The sequence below is a fragment of the Diadema antillarum genome, unplaced genomic scaffold (assembly GCF_040938485.1).
Source record: "Diadema antillarum isolate AM-2024a unplaced genomic scaffold, OU_Dant_1.0 seq00000512_RagTag, whole genome shotgun sequence".
Taxonomy (NCBI): Eukaryota; Metazoa; Echinodermata; class Echinoidea; order Diadematoida; family Diadematidae; genus Diadema; species Diadema antillarum.
This window is the reverse complement of record NW_027271466.1, coordinates 3,482,639-3,510,558: the sequence shown is the minus strand read 5'-3', so window position 1 is coordinate 3,510,558 and position 27,920 is coordinate 3,482,639. Positions and strand designations below refer to the sequence as shown.

General features: G+C 37.2%; 1 protein-coding gene across 1 annotated transcript in view; it reads left to right on the top strand.

Annotated features, from left to right (window-relative positions):
- Nucleotides 1–23,373, top strand: part of LOC139734184 (uncharacterized) — a 33,680-nt gene extending 10,307 nt beyond the window's left edge. Inside the window, exons 13-33 of the mRNA XM_071644987.1 lie at nt 1,825–2,045; nt 3,644–3,757; nt 5,762–5,903; nt 6,747–6,839; nt 7,892–8,023; nt 8,752–8,828; nt 9,429–9,542; nt 10,613–10,763; nt 12,247–12,348; nt 12,815–13,051; nt 13,912–14,093; nt 14,522–14,708; nt 15,460–15,558; nt 16,482–16,691; nt 17,317–17,418; nt 18,030–18,218; nt 18,976–19,089; nt 20,295–20,513; nt 21,287–21,412; nt 22,456–22,690; nt 23,280–23,373. Coding sequence (XP_071501088.1) covers nt 1,825–2,045; nt 3,644–3,757; nt 5,762–5,903; nt 6,747–6,839; nt 7,892–8,023; nt 8,752–8,828; nt 9,429–9,542; nt 10,613–10,763; nt 12,247–12,348; nt 12,815–13,051; nt 13,912–14,093; nt 14,522–14,708; nt 15,460–15,558; nt 16,482–16,691; nt 17,317–17,418; nt 18,030–18,218; nt 18,976–19,089; nt 20,295–20,513; nt 21,287–21,412; nt 22,456–22,690; nt 23,280–23,373 — 3,140 coding nt within the window. The remainder of the gene's footprint in view (nt 1–1,824; nt 2,046–3,643; nt 3,758–5,761; nt 5,904–6,746; nt 6,840–7,891; nt 8,024–8,751; nt 8,829–9,428; nt 9,543–10,612; nt 10,764–12,246; nt 12,349–12,814; nt 13,052–13,911; nt 14,094–14,521; nt 14,709–15,459; nt 15,559–16,481; nt 16,692–17,316; nt 17,419–18,029; nt 18,219–18,975; nt 19,090–20,294; nt 20,514–21,286; nt 21,413–22,455; nt 22,691–23,279) is intronic.
- The last annotated feature ends 4,547 nt before the right edge of the window (nt 23,374–27,920 follow it).

Sequence of the window (27,920 nt, the reverse complement as noted above, 5' to 3'; positions counted from 1 at the left end):
TATTTTGTACCTGAATCTTTATTATGGATAAAATCTCTTTGTGAAAAAAAGAGCAGAACCTTTATTTTGTTTTGGACCCCTGGAAAACACGATGCTCATTTGGGATAAAATATGACTACAGCAAGAAAGAAGTGATATGGGGGAAACGAAGCAGGGCATTTCTTTCTCTTTTTTTTAACAAATGAGAGCTTAAGGCATTGTCCTGCGCATGGACACGAAAACAGCCGAACAAACAAATTATCTAAGAAACAAAAAGACAAATTCACAGGCAATTTCAACACCGCACCACCTGATGACTCTGCCCAAGCATTCCTGATGGTACACTTCTGTAACTTATTTTCATGTAACTGTAGCGAGTTCGTTCTTCTCTTTTATTTCCGTTTATATTGCCAAGATATGAAGATAATCTCTTGACTTAAGGACTTGAGCGTAGTTCTTCGGGGAGATTTTTTTTTTCAGTCAATTGTTTAACTGAACAAGTCAATCTGTGTGTATTTTTCAAAGATTATCAATGAAGTTATGTGTTTATTTATCACCAATATTATCAATAATATAACATTTAAATCAAGATAATCAAGTCTCACTGGATATTAGTCTTGTAATGCATAAGTGCAATCGATCTCCTCAGTTTTGATTTCTTTTTTCCATTTCCCAAATTTAATAGCGTAATGCAGTCGGATGTGGGAACTGTGAGATTACATGGCATATCTGAGTGGTCATCGAGTAACCTTTATGCATTAAATGCAGGAAATTGACTCCCCCCCCCCCCCCCAATAAAAAAAAGAGTAACGAACTGAGGGAAAAAAAGTGATGAGGCTGAAAAACTACAAAAGAAAAGGAGAGTGATGCGTAAAATTATAACCTGCTTAAATGTACATGTTTCACAATTTCTTACGTTATAATATTTTTTTGCATACCCGAAATCTTCTACATACCTAGAATTGCAAGGGCGATTCAGACGTGTGTGTCCCGTGGCTGCTGAGTATTATAGCTATCATAATATGGGAGCTTTTTTTTTTGTTGCTCATTGAAATAAAACGAAACAATTCATTATCATTCTATGTATTTATATTAGATAGTCATAATCATACATTTCTGTATCTGGGAAATACAGAGCATACCGGCGCATATCTTCGCCACTTCATCAGGCCTTCAGGCAAAGAGTTATGTTACCCTGCATCACAAGACCACAAAAAAGTCGTTATAAACTCTTTTTCTCGGCAGAAACAGGTTTTCCAAACGGCTTTTAGGGAATTTTTATGAGATGATAAACGCAAAGCTGTTTTAATCATGAGGTTCGAAAAGCCTTTTTGAAAACCTCAAATTTGTGCTTTCCGAAACAGGTTTCCACAAAGTAGAATCTATCTCCTCAGATAGATTGACTTTCCTAACCTATGTTAAAAATGGAAAGAAAGTACACATTGTTTTAAAGTGTTGCTCTATCATTTGTTCATGAATGATACCGACTTTCTAAGTAGCATTATCCTATAAAAAGTTATTAGCTATGAAGTGAAGAGTGTGTGAATGGTTTTATAACAAATTCTACCAAAAAGAAGTGTGTTGGAAAAATAGGTAACCCATCACAAATTTCCCATCCATTCTACAATCCCGAACTTCTGAAATGTGTGTAGAAGAAATATGATTCTGTCAAAAATAGCATACATATCAAAAAACTCAAAATTACCTAGAGTTACCCACTTTTGGTTATTTTGAATCTTTACACAAAGTCGTGTTTTGTTTTGTGTGTTTTTTTTTTGTGATGCGTGGTCACATTATTTTATGTATACAACTTTTTTTTCCTTTCTACCCCTTTTTATTATGCAGTATATCAAACATGCAGGGAATCCCTTGGAGTGCAGAAAAAAAGCATCATACCAAACTCGCAGATGAGCGCTTCGAGTGTGCGATGGAACAACAATTTCGGACCCTCGAGGGGACGGCTTCATTCGACCGAGGCCCAGTACGGCTGGGTGGCAGGATCAGACGACACAAGTCAGTGGCTGAAAATCGACCTGGGACAAAACACGGTTCCTTTGATCACAGGGGTTGGTAACCATTGAACCAACACAGAATTCGTCATTAGACAGGTTTTTTTTTTTTTTTTTTTTTTTTTCAGAGAGGGGCAGATTCCGAGAGAGCCGACTCAAAGCTTGAAAATGAAGTATAACCCGATTCTAAATAATGGAGAGAAAGTACAAACTGTGGAAAAGTGTGTATGTACTAAGGATAACAGGCTCTAAGGAGAAGGATCTATTCAAGAGCGTAGTATTAACAGGGAGGTGGTTAACAAACCTTCAAGCTGTTCTCTGTGCAATGAATGGGACGTCCCCCCGAAAAAAGTAGTATGACTCCATACAACGACAATGAAGGGATTATCAGATTAAGCTGAAATTACACATTGACACATTCTATTCATGATTACTCCCAATTTTCAAAGAAATAGAATCATTCTTTCAAAAGGTAAAAGAGCTGAAAGTAAAGAGTGTGTGTAAGGAGGTATTTAATGAAAAAGATCTTGTAAGAAACACCTAAACGTTTAATCTCAATATTCTAACCAAAAAAAAGTGTTCCAGAAAAACTACCTAAAACATAATTTCCCATTTGAGTTATAGTTCCGAACTTTAGAATGATGTGGAAAAAGAATTGCCCTTTAAGAAAAACATTACAAAGTCAAGATTGATTTATAGGATGACCCGTTTCACCTATTTTTAGTACTCCCGTATTCAAATTCAGAGCAAGGAACTAATTTCTGTATTTTGTGATGCACGGTTACATTATGGTGTATGTTGTCAAAGGAGAACAACACAGGAAGCTCTGCATGTGTGTAGATTGAAGTAGATGAACGCTATCACGATGTACGTGTATACCATGAGCATGATGACGCTATGATTGTTTCTTGTGATATTTGAGATGGTGGCTCTAGTACAGTACAGTAACAGCACTGTTATGAAAATTATGATGCTACTCATTCATGTATTTTGAGCGCTTTTTCTAACAAAAAATAACTATGTTAGCCACGGGTTGAGTGATGATAGGATTAGTGAATCTCAATCGAACCGTCCAGTAACAATCTTGTTTAACTTTGCCATAAAACTTAAAAGTTGTCGAATCTGAAGAGTTTGAAATGCTATCGAGAAACTTCTCACCGCTTGCATAGTGGAAAAGGCGACGATACCATAGCCGTGTGAAAATGAATAATCACATATAAAATATTTGATTTTCTGATTTATATCCCACCCAAAAACAACAATAACAACATCATCAACAACAATAACAACAACAAAAACACAAGAGTTAATTAAATGAAACCACAACGATAAAGAAGAAATTCACTTTCGTGTCAGCTCTTTGTTGTTCATTTGAAACTAAGAAAAAAATGTCAGCGCCTCTGAATTTAAAAAATTGTATTTCGTAAATTGTTTACAAAAAAGTTTCTTTAAAATGTTTAATAAACTTCATTAGGATTTCTTGTTGTCATTTCAAGAACTTAAAGTTTCAAAGAATTTAAAGTTCGACCTGATCTTCATGCAATTTTACGTAACTAAGGGCATTAACTCAAAAGTTGAACATTGAGGGTGATCACATGATCTACCCCGCTAAAAAGTTCCTCAGGACTTAAAGGCTTAACTGCGTACTTTTACAGGTGGCCACCCAGAGTCGTGGTAATGGTAATGCGCAGTGGGTGGAGACGTACAAAGTTAGCCACAGTTTCGACGACTCTACCTGGACCTACGTACAGGAAAGTGGATCGGACAAGGTAGGCCGATTTGTTAAGCATTGACGTACCGTGATTATCCCTGCTGGAACGAACACAGTGTCTCGCATTGTGTTCACAGTGTGTTCACAAAGTCGACTGTGCGAAAACGCTCAAATTTTAGTAACAGTGTAAAGATGATTTCACACTGTGGTGTGTGTGTTTTTTTTTTTCACAGAAAGTTCACATACCAATTTTCCGTTTCACACTATGAATTGATGATTGACCATGCCTTCACATTGTTAAAACTCAAGAATATAACAGTGTGAAGGGATACCACAATGTGTTCACACTGTGTTTTACATTGTTTCTCAACAATTTACGAACTGTAGTATTTTGTGTTCTTTCCAGCAGGGATATTTTGTTTGTATGTTTGTTTTATTTTCATTTCTTCAAAATTTGTTTCTTAAATAAATCATTTAAAAAAAAAAAATCTACTTTATTAACTCTTCAATCAATTTCTCATTTAATCATATTCGTTCAATATACGCCAACAGATCAGGTGTCCGTTTCATAAAACTTGTCATCAGTGACAAGTTGTCATAGATGTGACAAGCTACTGAAATCCTTGCATCTGATTGGCTGAGAGCAAATTTGTCATAGAAATGTGGCAGTTGTCACTGATAAAAAGTTTTATGAAACAGGCCCCAGGTCAAATAACAAGAATGATAAATGTAGTCTATGGATGGTTGGACAGGGAAAGTTTACGAATAAGAAAAAAACAATGAGGTAGATAGAGAGATCTGAAAGAGCACAACATACAAGGAGAAAAGAGAGCGAGAGATGGAGAGAGTGGGAATAATGAAAAGGAAGAGAAAGAACACAAGCTGAATACAACAGGGTTACAGCTCGTTATTCCGAAGGTTCGTCATTCCGAAGGCTCTTTAGTCCGGAGATTCGTTATTCCGAAGGTTCATTGTTCCTAATTTCATTTTCGGATTAACGGATCTTCGGAATAACGAACCTTCGGAATAACGCCACAAATGTTCGGATTAACGAACCCTTTTTCATTTCCGGATTAACGAACCTCTAGGTATAGGGAATTTGTGTGCTTCGGATTAACGACCCTTCGGAATAACGAACAGCACCCCACACCAGGGCTACTTGATGATTGATTTTACACTAAAAAGAAGTAATCAGAACTGTTGCATTTGTGACAAGCAAGCATACAACAAAAGGATCCTAAAGTCGCTGACGGCTGAGCCGAGAAAATTCGAGTTTGAAGTCACATCATTAGAATTGGTCAATACAATCGCATTCCTGTTTTGGGCATAATTCTGTAGTCTAATGTTTTGTCTACCATTTGCCGAAATTTCAGAGCTAAGTCTTTAAAGGAAAGGCAAGAAATCAGGGTTTTTTTCTTGGCCATGATTTTCCGACTTTCAACGGATTAAGAGACAGAAAAGATTTGGATTTAGCGCTGCAGCTAGACTCCGCCCATAGCAACGAGGGAGTAATCTTATCGGTCAGTGCGTGGCATCCTGATTGCTGATTGGTCGTGAACATCACGGAGGTCGCTAGGAGCATACCTTCTACTGTGAAGCGGCGAAAACTGTCTCGCCTCCCCTTGTTAGCGTCGGAAGGAAAACTTTGAAGGCGTTTTTCTCAAAACTCTGATTTCCTCAACCTCTTGACATGCGCTAATGAAATCATGGATATCTCCGTAACCGAGTAATTCTATGAGTTGTGTTATATATATATGAAATCAAAGTAGAAGAGTAAGTGAATAATGTCATGCCTTTTTCCGAAAATTGTCCTCCCCGACTTTCGGATCCTTTTGTTGTAGCAGGTCACATTTTCTTCAATTCAATAGTGATATACACAATTACAACGGTCATAATAGTGTTAATCTTGATATAAACCAACTATAAAACAATAACAATAAGAAAAAAAAAACAATAACTTTTTTAAGGTGAAGGGGAATTGGTGTGTTTCATAGTATTTGGACCAATGAACTTGTCGGACTGACAAACATCACCCATTTTAAAATGGTTCTTGATTTTGCAGATCTGCGTCGGTAATTCCGAGCAGGATACTGTGGCCAGAGTGACTTTTGACACGCCTTTCGAGGCGCGTTACATACGCTTCCATCCACAAACTTGGAACGGGTTAATCGCCATGCGGGTCGACGTTTATGGCTGTCACGATTGTAAGTGTTCTTGTGATTTTGTCCTTCAATCCCAGGTACTGAATGTGCGATGTGTCAAAAACATGAAAGTAGATCATATTTATCTTGTCTCTCTTCCTCCTATCATGCCTATCTTTCTCTTTGGGTCTCTTTGACAACTGCTTATTGATCGTTGATATAGTAATATATTAGTAGTAATAAGTAGAATGATAAATTAATAATGATTGATGTAGTTTGTTAGTAAATTAAACATTCTTCATTCATTCATTCAATCAATAATTCATTCTTTTTCATTCTTACTTTTGTTTCAGCAAAACATAGCAGAAAATAAATCAGGAATGATATCATAAACCTATACATTCTACTAGTCACTTTGCAAAGAATGAATGATACAGGTAAACATATGCATGCATACTGGCAACAAAGTCATGCTCCAGTTGAGGAAAAAAAAAAAGAATTCAGAGGTCCACTAAAAAGCAAGCTTGCATATTGTGAACTAATCAAAGAAAATCTTATGAAATACTAATTTGCGAATACTTAGCGCAAATATACTTTAAGACAGGACGGAACAAATATATGAATAGGTCAGTACAGCTTTCATAAATACGAAGTGAAGACGACAAATTTTGAAAACTTTTTGATACCTCGTCATGAATCCTATGATACCAATGAGTGACCAAAAATTACAGATTAATTCTGTCTTTAACGCTGGGTCAAAGCTTAAAGACAAATGCAATTGGAACGTTGTCACCATATAATGCCATGGCAATACAAATTGAGATTAAAAGTTAATTAGACTTGTGTGTTGGTTGATGATGCTTAAAAACATCTTTGTTCTTGGTTGGGCACTCAATGTACCTCTAGCTATCAGGACGGATGTCAGTGTGGTGGAAGATACCGGTGTGTATTACGGATGGTACTACAACTCGCCTACAGACTGGAGACTTCGCACTTACGGTGAGAATTTGTTTTAATTATTATTATTGTTATTGGTATTATTATTATTATTATTATTATTATTGTTGTTGTTGTTGTTATTATTATTTTTATAATTATTATTATTATTACTATTACTATTATTACCATTATTATCATTATCATTTTTATCATTACTACTATATACTACTATTATTGTAACATCACCATTACTGTTCGCCAGTAACCATTGATACCACACTTATGAAAGCAAATCTGGTTGCTTGTTGTTTTTTTTTCATTTTGGAGTTTTAATACGTTTTCCAGAATGATCCTTTTTGTTGAGTTTTTCTCTTTTTTTAACTTCTTAATGTGCGGTTCTACACCCAGATATTACAGCGGAATATGGGCTATCCAGCCATCTTCTCGGATGGAAAATGAAATAAACAAGCAAACAAACAACCTAACAAACAAAAAAGAAAATCAAATGAAGTTGATGATGATATCTGCACTCGAATCAGGGGAACAAAATGGTAGAGAGTTTATGAAGAAAAATAAATCGATCGGACTTGTCATTGAATAAGCTTAAAGAAATATATTATAAAATATTACAGTTTGATATTATGATCATACTAAGATGGAATATCAGTTGCAACCACATAATGAAAACTGCAACAGGTGATGATACAATCATCTCAAACGTGTGCAACTGAATTTAAAGTCTCCGCACAAATTGTATTTTTATCATGAAAACCAATAAGAATTTGATGAAGTGTCTGCACACACAAACACACACTTTTTGTACCCTTTATTCCAGTTTCAGTTGATAATGTCAAAATTGTAGTCACCAAAAAAAAAAAACAAACAAGCCCAGAAACACACACACAAAAAATTGCAGCTAGTATTCCAATAAGTGTTTGCAGCTTGATCATAAATATTTAAATACGCAAATGAAGAATTTTTACAGATTTACCAACAAAAAAAAAAAAAAATCCTCCCCCGAAACACACACAATATGTCAAAAAAAAAAACAAACACACAACCCGAAGAAGCAGTAGCAGTCATGATATACGTTGTCGTTCTTTCCCTTTTAGTGAAGGGCAGCTACACCGACGCCATGGAAGATCTCGGTGTGTCGTCGACGAGCACGGTTGCAAACTCGCAGATCACGGCATCGACAGAGAGCTCGTCCAGGCAGGCATACAAGGGGCGTCTGAACTACAATGGTAAGTTCCAGGACTGTAACAACGTGGAAAAAAATAAAAGCAAGCAAACAACAAACAGAACGATATATCTACAGAAATTAGGAGAATACACAGAAACGTATGCAATGCTTGTTATTCTTTTTATCGGAGTTTGTTTGTTTGCCATGATGTCGGGGGATTAAAACCTATAGTTTTAGTATTGATGGAAAAAGAAAACAAAGGCATTCTCATTTGTTAAACTCTCAATGTATATGTGTTGCAAAGATCAGATTTCTTTTTATACAACTATAATAATAAGCATAAAAGCGTCACAAAGACGTTTTTTGCATAGTACTAAAGTAAAGGAAATAATTGTATAAACATTTATGTAATACATAATCCATAGCGGGAAAATTCGCACTTTGCAGCTAGATTTTTTTTTTTGTTTTTTTTTGTGGTCGTTTTGTCAGGAGCGGGCTCCCATTTTGTCAATACATCATTACCTACGTTTATATTTGAATACTAGCGCTTGATCTCACTTTAAAAAAAAATGTTATTTAATCTAAATCAGTTTTAGTGTATTCCTGTTTGTACATTGTATTCTTGAAAATAAAAACAGTTGCAGAAATAAATTGAAAATGAAATTGAAAAACAAAAATCCATCCCTCTTCTTCGTCTGCCTTTCCTTCTTCTTTCTTCTGTATTCTTCTTTTTCTATCTCTCTTTCCTTCCCTCCTCTCCCCCCTCGCTTCTTCTTTATCTCTTTACAGGTTGTTGGATTCCCGATACTGTCGATACAAACCAGTGGATTATGGTCGATTTTCTCTTCGGTACCCTTGTTTCTCAGGTATACTGTTTGTCCTCCATATTATCTTAAGTCGTAGATCCTATTTTGGCGAGCTTTTAGTGATTTTCATTGTTGCAGCAATCTTTTTGGAGAGAGAGAGAGAGAGAGAGAGAGAGAGAGAAGTGATCAGGGGCCCGTTTCATAAAACTTGTCCTCAGTGACAAGTTGTCATAGATGTGACAAGCTACTGAAATCCTCGCATCTGATTGGCTGAGAGAAAATTTGTCATAGAAATGTGGCAGTTGTCACTGATAACAAGTTTTGTGAAACGGGCCCCAGATCATATAATTCCAGTTGTGTGTTTTTTTCACAAAGAAAAAAAAAGAACCTCACCAACTATCTGCAGTATTAGTTCTCATTTAAAAAAAAAAAAAACATCAATGGGATTCGCATCTAAACTAAACTTCAACATTAAATATATCCCAAGATGATTGCAGACATTCAAATTCTAGAAAAAAATGGTGCATTTCAAGGAATATTTTGTCAATGTCGTTTAATTATTAAAGTGAGAATATTTGAATGTGATCGATGGCATCAAGTGATGCATGCTAAATTTGCGATTCCTTCTAATTATTTTTCCCCTAAAACTCTGCTACATAGATCTTGGTACAGGGGCATAACACGAACGCCAATAAGTACGTAGCCTCGTTCTACGTTCAGCATTCGATGGGTGGTACCAATTTCATTGACTACACACATAGAGACGAACCTGTGGTAAGCCGAAAGAGCAAAAATCCGTTTGTCTGTCGTTTACCTCTTTTCCTTTGATATTTCTATATTTTGTCTGTTTGTTCATTTGTCTATCTATCTATCTATGTATTTATCTATCTATCTTTTTATTTATCTAATCTTTCTATCTATGTCTGTCTCTCTATCTATTTATCTATATATCTATGTCTATCTATCTATCTATCTATCTATCTATCTATCTATCTATCTATCTATCTATCTATCTATCTATATCTATCTATCTATCTGTGTATCTGTCTATCTATTCCTCTATCTATCTACCTATCTACCAATAATTCTGTATGGCCATCTTTTTTCCTGTTGCTCTCTTATCTATAATCGGTTTTTCACTTTCTTTATCATTTCTCTTTCCCGAAAATTATACCTTTGATACATCTTCTATTGGAACGTTTTGCACTATTAAATGCGCAGACATCTACCATGAGTCAGAACGTTAAGGTTGCTGTAGTGCATTTTGCGTGTACCGCAACTGATTTATGTGTGTCATCTCCTCATGACAAATTTGATCAATGTATTCTTTGTGTTGATTTGTATTCTTCGACAAAAGCGCAAGATATATATGCTATTCACACTTTACCCAAATAAAGGACAATGAAAAGAATGATGTTTGTTATTCTTCATTGTGTATTTTATTCTATCTTTTTAATGACCTGAATCATTCTTGAAAAAAAAATCGGGATATACCATAGCGAAATTTCACGTTTATTAAAATAATTGATTACCAAGGGACATGATGTACTGATATTCCGTTAGAACAAGAGTATTACTACATGATATCGTGCACTTGTTTCATACGCATCTACAGAGAGCTTTATCTAAAATGATTTTAGTATTATTTACGTTCTCACTCTGCATAACTATGCTCAGAAGATAGTGGGGTACGGAAATTATGGTTTATTAATCTTTGGAATTTATCTGCTTGGAAATATGAAAATGACGTTATAGAGTGTTTTTTTTTTCTTTCATGAAGCCAGCATCGTTTGGATACAAATTGCTTATAATGAAAATTTTGGCTTGGGCCCTTTTATGAACAGCTCATCGCTGGCAATGACGGTTCTGGTACCAATCAGGTCGTCACGGAGTCGTTCAGCCCGCCTCTGTTCGCCCGCTTCATCAGAGTCAACCCACAGACCTGGGGTAGCGGTGGTCCAGGTCTCCGACTGAGCTTCAATGGCCTGCAGTACAGTGAGTATTCATAAGTGCCGCTGTGTTGATTCTTGGCCGCTACGATTATGCAATAGCGAAATTTTCGATTCACGACGCGAACGCCAATGACGACGATATGCAGCTAAAAATTGTGTTCTGCGCAGTCGCGAGGCAGCAATCTCCATTGTTCGACACTGAAGTGTTTCGCCTTGCAGCGTTTGCGTCGCAGATTTAAAGCTCGCAGGCTGGGATGCATCTATGTCTACTTAACGTTGTTGCTCAACCACAGGATGTATTTGTATTTTCAGTCATTACTTTACTTGTACTTCTCTTCTTTTGAACTTAAAACCATTGACTCTTTATGTGCCATGGTGGAAATCCTTTGTATGCCACATTATTCTGAAGCACCAACGTATAGTTATGCCTTTAGAAACCATTCTGTTTTTAGTAATCTATGTCACTTTTTTTTATTTCTGTTAAAAGCTGGATATCTAGTCAGCAAAAATGTACAGAAAACACCAAGCCTTGCTTTAGCCTAAATTGTATGACAAATCTATGCTTCCTTTACTTTCAACTGACCAGTAACTACATTACTTTGAATGCATAACTTTTGCACACAAAACAGTGACAAAAACTCAAACTGTCCACGATTCACCTATGCCTGAATAGGTTACCAGTCCTTGCCACTTCGGTGGAATGATATTCGTTATTCTGCAATTTCTTCAATCCTTAAATGAAATAATGTTTATTATTTCGACGTTTCGTTATTCCAAAGCACACAAAAGAAAACCTAGGTGTCCGACACGTTTATCTGAACATTTGTGGCATTATTCGCAAGGTTTGTTTTTCCGAGGATTTGTACATTCCGAAAAAAAAGTTTGTTATTCCGAAGGATCGATAATCCGAAAATCAGAACAAGATGCGAATTAGAGAGCCTTCGGAATTACGAATCTTCGGCAGGAAGAACTGTCACATAGTAACCGTTGATTGTGTCACTTAATGATAGCGCATATGTTGTACATTCTGTTGACGACATATTATTATTTACTCTCTGCTCTTTCCAAGCAAATTTTGAGTGAGATTGTAAACGTGAAAAGTTCCGACGAATATCTTAAAAATCTCCTTTCCTTCTCCTCTTCGTGATCTTTCTTCTTCTCCAAATCCCCCGTCTCTTCCGTCTTTTCTTCTTTGCCCCCTGCATCTGTCTTTCGTCTGTTTGTCATTGTCGCTATCTTTGTATTTTTTGTTTCCTCCTCTTCTTCCCCTTGTCTATTTTTTCATCATCTCTCTCTTGCGCCGATTATTCTCCCCCTCCTTCCTACCTTCTTCTTTATCTTCTTATTTTCATTTTTCTCTTCTTCATTTTCTTCTGACCCTTCTGTGTCTCCATGTTTCTCATCGTTCTCCTTCTTGATCATTGTTTAACACTGCAATCCCTCTTCTTCATCTTCTTCCTTTTCGTCGTCGTCGTCGCCCTCGTCGTCGCCCTCGTCACCCCTGTGCATCTTCGCCCATTCTCCAGACGCAACATGCGAGGAATGGATGACAAATAAATACCAGATTGACGACACCACAGGAGTCTATTGGCACTCCGAACAGAGCGACTACGTTGTGTGTTCAATAGGTAAATATAACTTCTCACTTCGCTTGAGCAACCCAACATGGGTCTCGTTTTCCGTTTAATTTGGTAAAGAGGAAATTTCCCAAAAAATATTTCGTAGATTCAGTAAAACTTGAAGAGTAACGATTACACTCTGTTAACTTTTGAGGTAAGTCGTTCAAAATTCATTCATTTCTAATGCTTTGGTTGATTGCATGAGTTTTTATGTGATTTTCTAGATGTGTCATATAATAGACGAACGATATCAAGAAAAATATTTTTATGAGAAATTTAAAGAGCAATGCTTTCCTTATATCTGCTCTGTTAATGTGTAGTAATATGAGCAATTGTTGATTGCCCATTGATTGTTTTGCGTATGTGTCTGAAGTATCATAATGGGATGAGTCTTACAAACGTATGTCTGTAGGGTGTGAGCAATTTCATCGCACCGACATACTAAAATATCAATTTACATCCGTCCTCCGTACAGACTACCGGTACTGTAAATCCTACTACAACGATGGATTTACAGACGATGGCTACTATTTCCTCGACCCGGCGAACGGAGGAGAATCGGAGTCGTTCCTGGCCTACTGCAACTTCGGCTTCGTGGTCAACGACGCGACGATAATGACTACCGTCACGCACGACCAGACGGGTTGGATATTGGTCTCCAACGAGGGCGGCACTCTTGAGCAGAATATCACGTACCCGGAGGGCGCCCCCGGTATGTGATAGTCGAACATTAAACATTATTTAATTTCATTCAACTTCTTTCATTTCACTTCATTTCATTTCATTTCATTTCACTTCACTTTATTTCATTTCATTTCATTTCATATCATATCATTTCATTTCATTTTATTTCATTTCATTTCATTCTATTTCCCTTTCCTTGTACAGTTCAATTTAATTGTAATGTCGATTTTGATTTCATTTATATTTTCATTTCCGTTTTCATTTTCACTTCATTTCCACGTCATTCCATTACCTAAATATTCAATATTTACATCTCTACGTAAATTGTTTCTAGAGTAGATCAAAATCGAAGGTCTCATGTAGGCCTACCTTAATTGTTTCTCACAGTGACGGGCTTCGAAAAGTAAATATACCAAAAGAATACTCTGTTATCTGGGAGTTTTATGTGTGTGTGTGTGTTTTTTTTTTTTCAAACGACACTAAAACTCAGCTGTATCGTTGTATCCTCTGGGCATTCTAGAACTGTTGTTGTTTATTTAAAGAAAGAAAGAAGAGAGAGAGAAAAATGGGGCCCTATACAGATAATTTGCCCCAGACAGCACTTAACATAAAACAAACATTATAAATTTTATGAAGATATAAACAAGAATAGAACTGGTGATGCTGCGGCTCCTTTGATGTGAATCTTAAGACAAAGCTACGGAGTGTACTGACATTTATATCTCTTCTCAGGTTCATTTGAAAAAAAAAAAATCATTTTCCCCCCTTACGATGTATTTAATGCTGGTCTTACCTTAGATCATTTGAAAGTGGCGATTGACTTTTCTTTTTTTCTTTTTTTTTACACTAAAACTTTCCATATTTAAATTTTTTTTTTCACCTAAACAGCGAAAGTCGGGGAAATGGCATCGAACGCCGACTTCTGCTACCAATACCTCATGTACGAGTGCGCGCAGTCCCAGCTCTACAGTAGCTCTACTGCCCTCTCGTGGTGGCGGGACAAAGATCGCAACAAGATGGCGTACTGGGCTGGCAACGAGGCCGAGTCGACCGGCTGCTACTGTAACGCGGTGAGAAAACTTTGCACGTCGCTGTGATTACTAGTGCTGTCCATAGTTATGATGAGACTGCTTATTTCTGGGGGGGACTGAACGTGAAACAATAAAGAAAGTTTATGCATTCTCGCGTCAGAAATGGCCAATCCAACAGCTGCCTCAAACACAGATATCGAAGCTCATCTCGAGGTTCATTAAGAGCTTAGACGGATTTAGAACTTGATGTTTCGGTTTTCCAGGATAAGAAATAAAGCAATGAGTATTTTTCAATAATATTCATGATCATAAATACCATCTTATACCATGTAAGTGTTACAGGGAGCATAATATATCTATGCAAGGCAAATTTTATCATATTAAATCCGTTTGATGAGGCATATATTATTTATTCTTTCCATCTTCACCCCATTCTCTTTTCTTCATTCTTTCTAAACCGAATCTAGGATTCCAACTGTATTGGTTCCAGCAATCTGTGCCACTGTGACGAGGCATCGGCGAATCCCTATCGGGACGGTGGCTGGATAACCAACAAGAACTTGTTACCCATATCCGAGCTGGTGTTGGGCGGGGTCACGAACGCGGCGAATCAGGGAAACTATACCGTCGGCGATCTCATCTGCTTTGATACAGGTGAGTCATGATTTCTGTTTCGTTCTGTCTGTTTGTCTGTCTGTCTACTTGTTTGTTTGTTTGTTTGTGTTTAGGGGGGTGACTGATGTATGGTTAGGCTGTCTTTGCACAGAAACAAAAAGTTTCCGTCAACATAAACTGGTACAATTTGAGGGAAAGCCAACAATCTAATCATGAGCTGTCATTGACTCTGGCTGTCGTATTTAATCTATACTTAGGGAAATGGTTTTATCGCTTAAATATCTAGATTAGAAACAATGTTGACATCAAAATCCTTTGACCTTTTTTTTTTCTTCTTTCAATTGTCCGAAGACATTCTATAACATGAAATTCTAACTAATGTCTAAGAAAATTCAAGTCTCATAATTTCAAAATCCTACTCTGGATATTACTGATGTTGTTGTTTGTACTGTGTGCAGGCAAAAAATCTGCCTATGTTTTAATTTATCTTTTTATTTAATTTTACCAATCTGACTTATCATGTTTTCATCGTTTATGTATATTCACTCAGTGCAAAATAACAAACTTTGTCTTCGTAAGTTAGTGTAAATCAAAAGATTCGTGTCTCAAAATACTTTACCTCCATGAATTGGTTTTGTTCATTTTCTTTCGAAAATCTGACATGCTACATTTTGTCCTATTTCATTTTGAATTGTGTTTTGTATTAAACATCCATGAATTGTTTTGTTCATGCATTTATTTGTTGGTTTCCCTGTTTTTCTTTGCATGTTTGTTTTCCTGCGGCTTTCAGATGCAACTCCCCCTGCTTCGTGCCTGGAGGCGTACCAAAATGGAGAAAGTACAGACGGACTATTCCTGATACAGCTAACATCCGGGAATTTCATGATAGGTGAGTGGTCTAGGACAGATCCGTCACATCCCCGTCGCTTTCCGAAGACGCGGCTGCTTGGAAAAAAAAAAACAGAAGAAAGAAAAAGTGGGGGAGTTCTATAATATGCGCGAGACTGTTGTTCCATTGTCAAACTCGAAATGAAAACATTTAGCTACGCAGAGCTAAAATTCTCCAAGTCTCTGCAGACCGGTGATACGACATTGAATTTTGCTCCGGCGACAATTTTTCCGATCTTGTTTTCTCCAAAGACTTACGAGTAATTATGGTTACGATTAAGATTGTGATAAGGTTTGATCTATTGTGAGGTTTAGGATTATGACTAAGGTTATGTTTGCCGGTATCTTAAAGGCATTATTTATTATTTTGCTTATGAAACAAAATCAAACTCAAGTGCTTCAAAAGAGGGCTAGAATTTGGATTAAGGATAGAAGCAACCAGTGTAAAAAAAAAATTGAATCAGTATAATTAATGGTAAGTATTGTTGACTATACAAAATGTGAACAATAGTTATAATAAAAATAATTCTAGACTGTACTGTCTGCAGTTGTGGCTTATTGGGGATAATAATGATATCTTCTCATATTTCAGGCTTTATTGTCGCATGAGCAAACGTCATGGAACCCGGCAGACCGGAGAATGGGTGCTCCCATGCAGTTTCTTTTGTGCATGCGTTTGGCGTGCGACAACCAGGATGACCAACATGTCACTATGTCGCAGCGTCATTTAGATAATGTTAAAAAAGTCCCCATAAGCGAGTTTGTTATAACAATACATGGCTTTGCCTTAAATGTCAAACGAAATGCTCGTGTGTGTGCGTGTATGTGGTCTTTTCATCCATAAAGAACAATCATAATGATTATATTCGTGATTCTCTTCTCAATATAGCATTAGTTTCAATGTTTCTCCGTCGATTTTTTTAGTGGAGTGTGCATTTGACGAAGTGGAGAACGGCATCGTGACGAGGTTCGGGCATGACGTCATTGAAGAGTTCACGCTAAACGGGTACAGTGCCAACGGGGAGTTCGCCCGCGATCTCAACTACGATTACGGTGCTCTGATCTCTCTCATCTCCGAATATGTTGATGGCGAAGACGCCTGCCGACAGAGCGTCAAGTACAGCTGTGAAAATGGTAGGAAAAAATCTTTTGACCTATTTGGCTTTCCATAACTGTATTCAGTATTTTTTGTCTAACTACAGAGCTGCAGTACAGTGTTCTCAAATGCGTTTTTTTACAGTTTTTTTTTCCTTTTGTTTCCTCTTTGTTTCAGATTGAAGTTTGATATTAAGACAACAAGTAGTTTGAAAATTCAACAATTTTATTTGTTGGTACTAGACAAACAGAGTAGTTTAGTGAAGTTCATAATTATAGATGTAAGTATGTAACAGTTTTGCGCTGGTATAGATAAAATAATTAACGAAAGAATAAGACAAGGGTAAATTAAAGAAACCAAGTAAGATATTAGTTTTAGCTTGGGGAGGGGAGTCAACTGAAAGAGTGACTCCTATCAATCATTCATGCATTAGGAGATCAAAAGAGCGGGGAGGGGAGAAAGAGAAGCAATGTAAATAAAAGACAAAATAATGCCAGTCACTCTTTATTCAGACGAGCGTTTATGGTCAGTAGAAAAGGAAAACATGTACGCTTGTTCGTAATTTATTTAAAGACGGATAGATTCTTACACCAGTCGATATTGACAGATCATATCATTGCATTTTCATGATTCTGTCTGTGTTTGGGTGTCGTCTTTTGCCAGCTGCTCCTCTCGATCCACCAAATGCGGTATGGTACGGAATTAGGGACGGGACAAGTTCGTCGAGTTGGGCGGGCACGAGCGAAGCCAACAAGTGCGCTTGTGGTGAGTGACTGATAGTTATTGCACAGGGCCCTCGAAGTAGGGACAGAGAAGGATGGTGATGCTTTGAAGGAAACTTAATGAATACGTGTATAAAAGTATGAAATATAAACAATACAGATATACGGTCATACAGATATAGAAATAATGTATAGAATACATAGAATACAGGAATACAGATATAGAAATATGTGTATATTCATCTATTTCAATTTCAGTCCGTATTTTCATCCTAATTCACCTAGTTCAGTATCATGATAATGATTATATTTCATGCGCCATGGCGGGATTAGCCTTGCACATTATGGTGACATTTTGAGCTTTTAGCACAGATATTCGGCATGTTAATCACATGCAGTCTTTCAAGGCACGCTACTATACTCTATGTCCAATCCTTTTATAGTCATCTCGTAGTCGTGTTTGTCCAGTTGTGTGGGTGCATGCGTGTGTTTGTGTTTGAGTGTGTGAGTTTCCTTTCTTGTTTTATAAACATACTGTTTTTCTCACTTTCGTGGTGACATAATTTGAATCCAGGGATTCATACTTTTCATCTTTTTTTTTTCCTTGATGTGTTTGTTTGTATGATTATTTCTTTCCCAACGTGTGAAAAAAAGGCGCCCTCAATAGTTGCTATGACGACTCGCTGGGCTGCAACTGTGACGCGGGTTCCTCGAATCGTCTGGAGGACAATGGGTGGATCACTGACCGCACCAAACTCCCGGTCACTCAGATACGGGCCGGCGGCACTTCCGGCAGCAAGGAGGCAATCGTCAAGTTTGCCTACATGGATTGCGTGTCCGAAGGTATGTCCCTTGTTCTTTGATAATGTGGACGAAGAATGAAAAGAGGACAACTGGAATAGAGACAAAAATGGAGAGGGTGGGTTGGGAGAGAGAAGTTTTATGATCTGCAAAATAGAAAATAAGAATGTATGCAAATATTTCGAACATTATACTTTATGAAAATGTTTATACAGGTAATGTCGTATATCATTGTGCAACTATAATAACAACAACAAGAAGAAGAACAACAGCAAAATAGAAATATTGTCTTTGCCAGTGCACACGGGTGTTTGAATGTACTATGGCTAATAGTCTTAAGGTGTTCTTTCTTTTCAATTCAACTCCATTTATTTTTCATTAAATAAACATGGTAAAATATATACAATGCATTCGCAGAACATATTTGTAATAGTCTCAAAAACGAAAATCAACAAAATACATGTGCCCATGTGTAACGACATAATTGTATTTTCAAGATATATACATATGCATAACACAAATTAAGTAAAGATGGGAATGGAAATGGAGGGTCCCACTAAAAAGCAAAGCTAGCGTTGTACGACATGGGACCCTCAGTAAATACATAAATAACGAATAATGACTGAATGAAACTACAAACAGATATATGAAACAAAATCAAAGAAATAAATGTCTTTGCATCTGAATGTACAATTTTGCATTTATGTATTGTATGAAAATGTTTCGTAGTAAAGATTTCAAAGTGTGCATAATCATAGTTATGATATTTTGTTTTATTTTGTATTCTTACTTCTATTAGAGTCGGGATCACAGCCTCCAGAAACTTGCTATGACGTCAAATTAAACGGAGACACAGCTGCCGGGGCGTACCTTATCGATCCGGACGGTAGCGGGGGAGTTGACCCCTTTCTTGGTAAGAATAGTCTAGACTAGATCTTAGTTGTTTAATTGTTTATTTGTCTGTTTGTTTGTTTGTTTGTTTGTTTTGATAGTTTGTTTGTGAATTTGTTTCGTCTTTCCGTTGGAATAGCGTGGCGCGTACTTTTTACGTTGAGCGGTGTAACGATGCATTTCCAAAAAAAAAAAAAAGAAAGAAAGAAGAAAATACTACGTCTGATGGACATTCTTATTATCGTGATTGCGTCACCGCTACGCTTGACGCGTGTTGTGCGACGTACGATTGACAACACACAACATTCTGTGAATACATGCTAAGCTAAGCTAACATACTAAGCTCCATGCGTGGTAATACATCGAACTGCTAGGCTAGGTATTTTTTGAAAGTCTTAACGTGTGTTTATGTCGTAGATTCTTGTCAGGTTGAATTGTGATGTTAATTCCTTGTCAAAGTGATTTGTAGAAAAAAAAAAACCCTCTCATTCATTTTCTTTGTATCAGTACAGATGAATAATGCGCCTTTCTATTCATTCATTATGTTGAAATAAAGTACGTTGTCGATAAAGCGAAAGCTGATCTGAATACATTTGATAAAGAATTTGATCTTGTATTTAAAAAAAAAGTGAAAAAATCCGTACGTTTCTTCAAAACGATCAAGTGGGAAATTATGAAGTCAAATCTTTGCAGTCTAATAGATTATTATGCCCTGCTTTTGCAAAAGGCAGCAAGTGACATCGAGAACCAATGCTACAAATGAAGAAAATATGTTTTTTAGTAGGCCCTTCAATATGGAAATTTGTGATGAGAAATAATGTCGGTATTCGTGCAAGTCATATGGTGATGCAGTTATGACAATTCGAAGAAGTTTGATATTTTCAGAGAAACTCATTATCATGCAACTTGCTTCCTTTTACCAAAGTGTTATAGATTTGAAGCAAACATTAAAAAAATGGCAAAAGGAGACACCCGAAGCAAGTGACAATCAAATCATAAGGTTGTAACTTGCTTCCTTTTGTCGAAGTATCTCAGATTTTTAGCAAACATGAACAATCTGGCAGAAGGAAGCAAGTGATAATCGGTTATCATGAGAATGTTACTTACTTCCTTTTGCCAAAGTATTATAGATTTGTAGCAAACATTTAAAAAAATTCGCAAAATTGATCAAGTGCAATGAAGGGAGCATTAACGCCTGTGTTCATTTTGTCCCTTCAACAATATTAGTTGTCTGCGTTCCGGCCTTCAACTCCACGCATGCGCAAATGCTTCTGCCGCACGACTCGGAAGCTCGCACGCACGTCGTGGGTATGGCGTCCGCGGGGGAGTACCAAAAGATGGTGACGTACGACGGTTTGACGAAGGAGCAAATAGACGCGCTCTTCACCAACGACCCAAATCGCAGACACATAGCTTGCACGCAATCGTTCACGTATGATTGCAAAGGTATGAAAAGGCTGGAGCTGCAATGCATATCACATCATTTCATGATTTTGCTTGTGTGGAATACGGTCCCTTTCCATTTGATTCGTACGTTTTTGTTCCTAGAGCATAAAGTGACCTAATGGACATTAAAAAATCAAGAAGAGGAAGATTTTAAGTAATAGAAACATGCCATCGCAGTATCCTTTCAGTGCTCTGTCTATGTTTGATAGAATATAATCATAATTATTTATCATGTTTACCAAGGCAACAAGTAAAAATCATTAGTAGAATAGTATTTGACCAAAACAACTCCTCTAACCCCTCCCCGCCTCCAATAGAATACACAACAACAAAAGAGACTCCCATATTTTCTTTTTTTTTTAAATCCAGGCACAGTACATATCTTCAGACATCGTGTGATAAACTAATTTATCAATTTATTATCCATATTTACAATACCGAATGACTTGACCGTGGTAATTCCTATCCTTACCCGTCAGAATCTTATGTATTCCAGTGCACATGAATAGTTATTGAGTTGCCAATATGACAAGACATTAACTTATAAAGTAAAATGTATATGAATATAATTTGGACAAACCAGCTAACCATGGAAACAGAGGTATACCGTAGTATTCCTAGGCGATCTGAGACTTCTTGTGGGAACGAGTTAAGCAACTCACCCACTGTTTTTTTTTCAGTGTTTCATAACTGTTTTTTTTTTTATCATACGGACCCTACAAATTTATGTTTTAGAGGGTTTTTTTTTCTTTCTTCCTCCTCCCTCCCTGTAGCCTCCACACTCATTAAGGACGACATGGGCTGGTTTGTGGATCGACACGGGACGGCGAGAACCAACTGGGGGACTGCGGATCCGAGCCTGTCTTCTTGCGAATGCGGCGTTGACAGCTCCTGCAGCCGTATGTTTATATACCACTGACGTAATATTTATTCTGTCATATTTAAACAGGGTAGTCCCCTCAGTTTCTCAACTGCTTTCCAGGGCAGCCCTGTGTACATACATAATTATACATGACAATTATACAAGACTGGAGTACAATAGACTTCATAAAAATCACATACAAGTATAACACACGTCATACACAAAACAATACACGCTTGAAAAGATACGAAACTGACATATATTGAAATATACATGAAATGAATTAGTCAAGAAAGAAGAAGAAAAAAAACAACAACGTGTAAAGTAACTGTGTAATTACTGTCATGACGAGCCATAGACAAAAACTGAGTTTGAACATAATCGATACGACTATAAAGTTTAAAACATAATCGATACTGACGAAATATCAAAGAAGGAACATAAAGTTGTACAGTGCCTGATTCTTCTTTACAGCAACAATTACGGGGGTTGTGGTTATGATATCACATGGTCTTTATTTCCCGATGATGTCGTTCAAATGCCATAATCCAATGACGTTACTTCGTTGTATCAATTTTCCATGTTAGCAATGCGATCGTACGTCGGGTAATACAATAATAACAATTGCTTCCAGAATCTTGCAATCATAATTAAACAACTGTATTTGTCTTTTCAAATTCATGAAATTCTTCCGTCGAGATGTTTTTATTGCAAGTGATTGACAAATTGCCCCACATCGACGTAAATGAGCACTGAATTGATCAGTGCTTCAGTACTAGCCATGATCAAAAAACCTCCTTATTTACGTCGATGTAGGGCAATTTGTCAATCAGTTGCAATGTATTTGTCTTGTTGACGAACAAAATCTCGTAATGCCCGATACACACTTTCTTACCAAGGACAAAGACTGATGTTGGAAATAGTTTTTTTTTGTGTGTACAATGGACTTAAAGCCCTCTTTTAGATTTATTAGGGGTTGTACCGTTTTGTTATATTAGAAGAATTACCTTTGTATAGATATTTTGCATAAATAATACCGACCACTTATCATCTGTCCCGCAACTGGGTTCTCGTATTTAGGTGCCTCTGAGGTTTGCAACTGCGACAAGGACGCTAACTCGTGGTCATCAGATTCTGGCGACATCAACGATTTTCTAGGGGAGTTTCTTCCCGTCACCCAGCTCCGCTTCGGAGACACCGGGGGCGGGGCGGGCTCTGAGGAGGCCTATCACACCCTTGGTCAGCTAGTCTGTACCGTGGGTCCCAGTAAGTATGCGTCTACCATTATAAGCTTTGACCGCCTGTCATTGCCAAGGTGAGTAAGTCGACACTCGAGCGGTGCGCGTGTGAGCAGCAACACCTGATGTGAATATCCAACCCCCTTTTTTTTAGGATAAGAGGAAACTTCCCATCTCGCCACTTCTGTTTAAACTGAAACAGAAAAAAATGAACGAAATTTCAAGGAAAAAAATGAAACAGGCAACAAAACAGAATTAGGCAAACAAACAAATAAACAAAAAACACCACTTTGTTAGATCAATGAGCAACTTCTGCACATAACTCACTTGCCTGGTCTGTGATTTTTCTAATCCTTACTTGTTTTTATAAATGTTACAAGTCACTTCGGACAATATTTTCTTCTCCCTTCTGTACAGAGAATCTTTCCAAGTAGCATCCCTATTAACAAAAGGATATCGCCAGTAAAACCTTGCAAACAAAACAGCAAACAAACATAATAAAAACCCTGCATTTTTACAGCAAAATTTTCCCTGAAAATATGTTCATGAATTTTGGATCCTTAACAAAAATTCGCCGCTACCCGAATTTAACTCCCTGCGCTCTCATGCCCAAACGCGCTCTTAACCCGTTCACAACCGCGCGCTTGACCCATCCCCAACCAAGAGTTACCTCTACAGGATAGGTTACCGGAATGTCAGCGAGATGAGTGGTACCCAGATGTCCACACCCAGCCGGAACTACAGCCGTCTGCTGACGTGAATAGGCCTATTTATACCGTCTCCCTGTCAACACGGTGAAACTGGTCCTCTTCAACCCAAGCTGCTCAACCGGGAACGAGTCCAGGGGGCGCGTCTCCTGCGACCGAGCTTCCAGGCCATTGAGGGCGCCACTCACGACTTCGACCAAGGACGCTTATACTGCACCCCGACCGCCACTCTCTGAGGGATGGATCTTGTCTACCGGCACTCTGTCCAGGGAAGGATCTGACCGTACTGCTGGACCACTCAACCCTGGCTTTGCTCGGACTACCCGACATCAAGGTAGTGTTTATCTCTACCGTATCTTCACAGACTAAATCAATTTTGGTTTAACCCATCCCCCCCCCCCCCAAAAAAAAAAAAAAAACACAAAACAAAAACAAAAACAAAAACAAAACACCAAAACAAAACAAAATAAAACAAACAAACAAAGAAGGATAAAAATCGTAAAGAACCAAACAAACCAAACAGAACAAAAACAAGTAAACAAACAAATACACAAATACATGAATACATACTAATAAAGTTGGCCGAAGCTATTATAGTGATAAAGAAGTTATTTTAATCCATCTATTTGGCCTACACATAAACACACATTCAGAGGCAAAGGAAAAAGAAATCACACAGTATATAATTTGATAATCTGTGCGATGAAACCTTACTTGCTTGTCATCAACGAAAAGTGTAATTACAGTACAAAATTATTAACTCAGTGTTTATGTGGTTGAAGGCGTACTTAGGTTTTATGGTTAAGTGTGAAATTATGTTATTGACCATAGAATAAAACCTTGTAAAGTCTGTTTCCGATGTTTACAATGCTGTTTTGTACAATCCGGTTTTGTTTTCATCAGGATTCTGGCAGGGTTTTACCTCTGGCGTTCACCTGCGACAGGATGTCACCCAGGGCACTTTGACCATGCAAACACAGTGAAGATGGACCACTTGACCAGTTTGAGTAACCCCATTGGTCAGCTATGATGATGGATTCAGAAATATTTGTTGTTGTTGTTATTATCATTTTAGCTTAGAGAAGATATGTCCATCTACATGTTGATTTTCCACGCGTGATTACAGGACACCATAGCAACTATGGCAGCACATACTACTTGACGCAAATAATGTGAAATTAACGTAGACATATTTCAGAGGAAGTTTTATGTACATCATTGAGCTGACATACCTTTTCATATCGAATGTAATGTGTAACTGAAATATTATATCTTATGACATTACACTCTTGTAGATTGTATCATAAATGTTGCATGGTATCTATAATTGTTGTGAAGTTTATCATCGTCTGGTAAATGGCATATTTAACAGCTTGTAATCTATTTGTTTCGCTCAGGGGTGGATGCAGTATGTACCTATGATTGTCTTGGAAACGGATTTTAACATTCAACATGCTGGTCGCGAATTCTTTAATGTTCTCATGACATGCATTTCACCAGCAGGATGAAACATTTTATGCCATTCTATGTTTTCATCGCTAATGACGCAATGTCGTAATATATCATATCTATAATTGTTGTGAAGTTTATCATCGTCTTCTAAACGGCATATTTAACAGCTTGTAATCTATTTGTTTCGCTCAGGGGTGGATGCAGTATGTACCTATGATTGTCTTGGAAACGGATTTTAGCGTTTAACATGCTGGCGGTGAATTCTTTAATGTTCTCGTGACATGCATTTCACCAGTATGCCATTCTATGTTTTCATCGCTAATGACGCAATGTCGTAATATATCATGAAATATGACTTCACATCATAGTACCCTGTTTTTTACAGCATTATATATTTCGTTAAATTTTGTCTGTCATAAGACACTTTTTACTGTTTGATATCTATCCAGCTTACTTTGCATTTCACACTCCCAAGCAAAATTGATGAAAATTTCTGTAAGATGTATGACTGCATCAACATAATCTTTGGAAACAGCTACTGGTCAGCAAAATATATGTATTGGAATTAATATTTTCAGAAAGTATGTGATGCTTATGTTTATATTGCTATTCTGTCACAGAATGTTGGTTTGTTGTTTTTTGATCGTTCATAATATCAAACTCAATATCATCTAGCAGCTGATTCATACTCTGGCATCAAAGCCGTGTGTGGGACATACGATTTTCTCATACACTATTCTTTGCTTTATTCTATACGTCTACTTAAAATCAGACAAATTGAAGAAAGAAAGCCTCTGGTTCAAATTGTTTATCAGCGCCTATAACAGTGCACTCTTTTAATAACGAACACGGGTATAACGGAAATCCGGTTACAACGAATAGAAACATTATCCACTTTATTTTCTATTGTTTATTTTGTTCGGTTACAACGAAATTTCGATATAACGAAATAAAGTTTCCTGTCGATGACTTTATAGACACATCGCAACAAGTACCTAGGCCTATATGGACCAAACATTTTAGAACTGGAATACAATCGGAACGAAATTTTAATGTAACTCGAATGACTCTCTGAAGAAATAATGATTACATGTTTTCGGTTCGAAAATTAGTCATTGTTATGTAATTTGTCACATTAAAGATATTATGTAAGAGCAATTAAAACCGTATGATAATATGTTAAAGCAAGTAAACGACTTGTCTCGAAGTTAATGAGGAAGAGTTCTTTCCAGGGTTATTGGCACCCGGTGTGGGAAAAATTTGAATGTGATGTGTATGTGTGTGATGATGAGTATCATGATTTGTGTATGTGTATGTGGGTTTGTTTGTGTGAGTGAGTTGGTGTGTGTGTGTGTGTGTGTGTGTGTGTTTACGTAATTGAGTGTGGGTGTCAATGGAATTATTGATCATTGATTACTTATTTCTGTTGTAACCCATACACAGTGGCATGTAGCCATGAACAAACTTTCAAAGTCAAATTTGAATGAAGAAAAAAGATGCTCACAGAATATGCAAATAACACACAAATCATATTAATTTTCATCGCATTGATGAAATTAAATAAAAACAACGATTAGAAGTTTAGAATAATGTGAGACATCAACAACAGAATTATCTTTGTAATGAGAGTAATACTGATGAAACAGTGATGAAACGCTGATTATTAACGTTATCACAAGCCACACGCCAGTACAAAAGCTAAACTCCACCACAAAAGCACGATATTTGACACTTTGGCAAGACGTTGTTAGGAACGTGTAGATTGACAATGACTCTGGTTTATGAAGTTACAAACGACAACCCTTTGCGCAGACCAACAGGCAAAGAAAGACTTATCAACACAGTCCTATGGGCGGCTAGGAAACCCTCATCGTTCTTTCAACAGTGAAAAAACAACAACTAAACTGTAGACGACGTTAAAATAACCCCACCAACAACAATATTTGATGATGATAAAAATGACAATAACAAATACAACAATGATAACGATACTAATGATAATAAAAGTACTAATTCTTTCTTGTTGTCATTGTCTTCACTATACAATTATAATAATTTAATGGCACTATCATTACTACCAGAATCATCATCCTCATCAGCAGCATTATCATTATTATTATCATCATCATCATAAATATTGAATATTAGCGTTACTGCTGTAATCATTATAATGAGAAGAAGAAAAAAAGTAGAAGTATGGGGAGACACAGAATTGCAACACTCATTTTTAGTCTGGAATCATTCCTTTCTTCACTATTGTATGAGGGCCTGGGTTACCATAAGGTCTCAAGGAAAACCATTGTCATTCAGCTAGTTTAATATCCCGTGGCATGGTTGCTTTCTACTACTCCATGCTTAAACGATTAAAGGAACGAGTGTCGTGGCATAGTTCCTGTTGATCCATACTTTTGGCGTTGTTGTTGTATTTTTTTTAGTAAGTAAAATAGCGCTTTCGGGACAAGTGACCTTTCTGGACTCTACGCAAACTTTGGCAACAAACCGCTTCACTTTATCCCACTAATCAATTGCTTAATACAGGAAGAAGATGTACCATGTGTTAACCTCATGGGAGACTTGTCAAATCCAGGAATAAAAAAAGATGGAAAACCCATTAAATGAACAAAGAGAGAAAACAATGATTGAAAGGAAACACAGTAGAATGAAAATAAGGACAGTTTTTGGTGAACAGACTTTGGCCAAACATTGATACTCACATGTGAGTGTTTGTGCTGATGCGGAGTGTGCTTTCTTGAAGTTAAGCTTGCAAGAGCCTAGCGCCGACTCGTTCCAGTTTTATGTGACCGCGATGGTGGAATGTTTTGCACTTTCTTCACGATTTCACAACCCGAAAGGGGGCGTTGTTCGGGATTCATTACGCAGTGTTAGTTCACTCCGCACAACAGTGTTTGTGGAATTCGTTTGACTGTTGCAAGTGCAAATATTGGTGCAGACTGGGCATTATAATGGTGGTCGAGCCGACTAAATTTAAGGAGAAAATGGCTGATATCATTTAAATAAATAAAGCTGAACATTTTGGAGCACGAACACGTTACACTTCTCCCTGAAGGAGCCACCTTCCCGAGTATTCTCTTTACAGTGGTACCATAGAATCCCTCGAGCGGTAACTTCTCACGCAATTTTACATTAT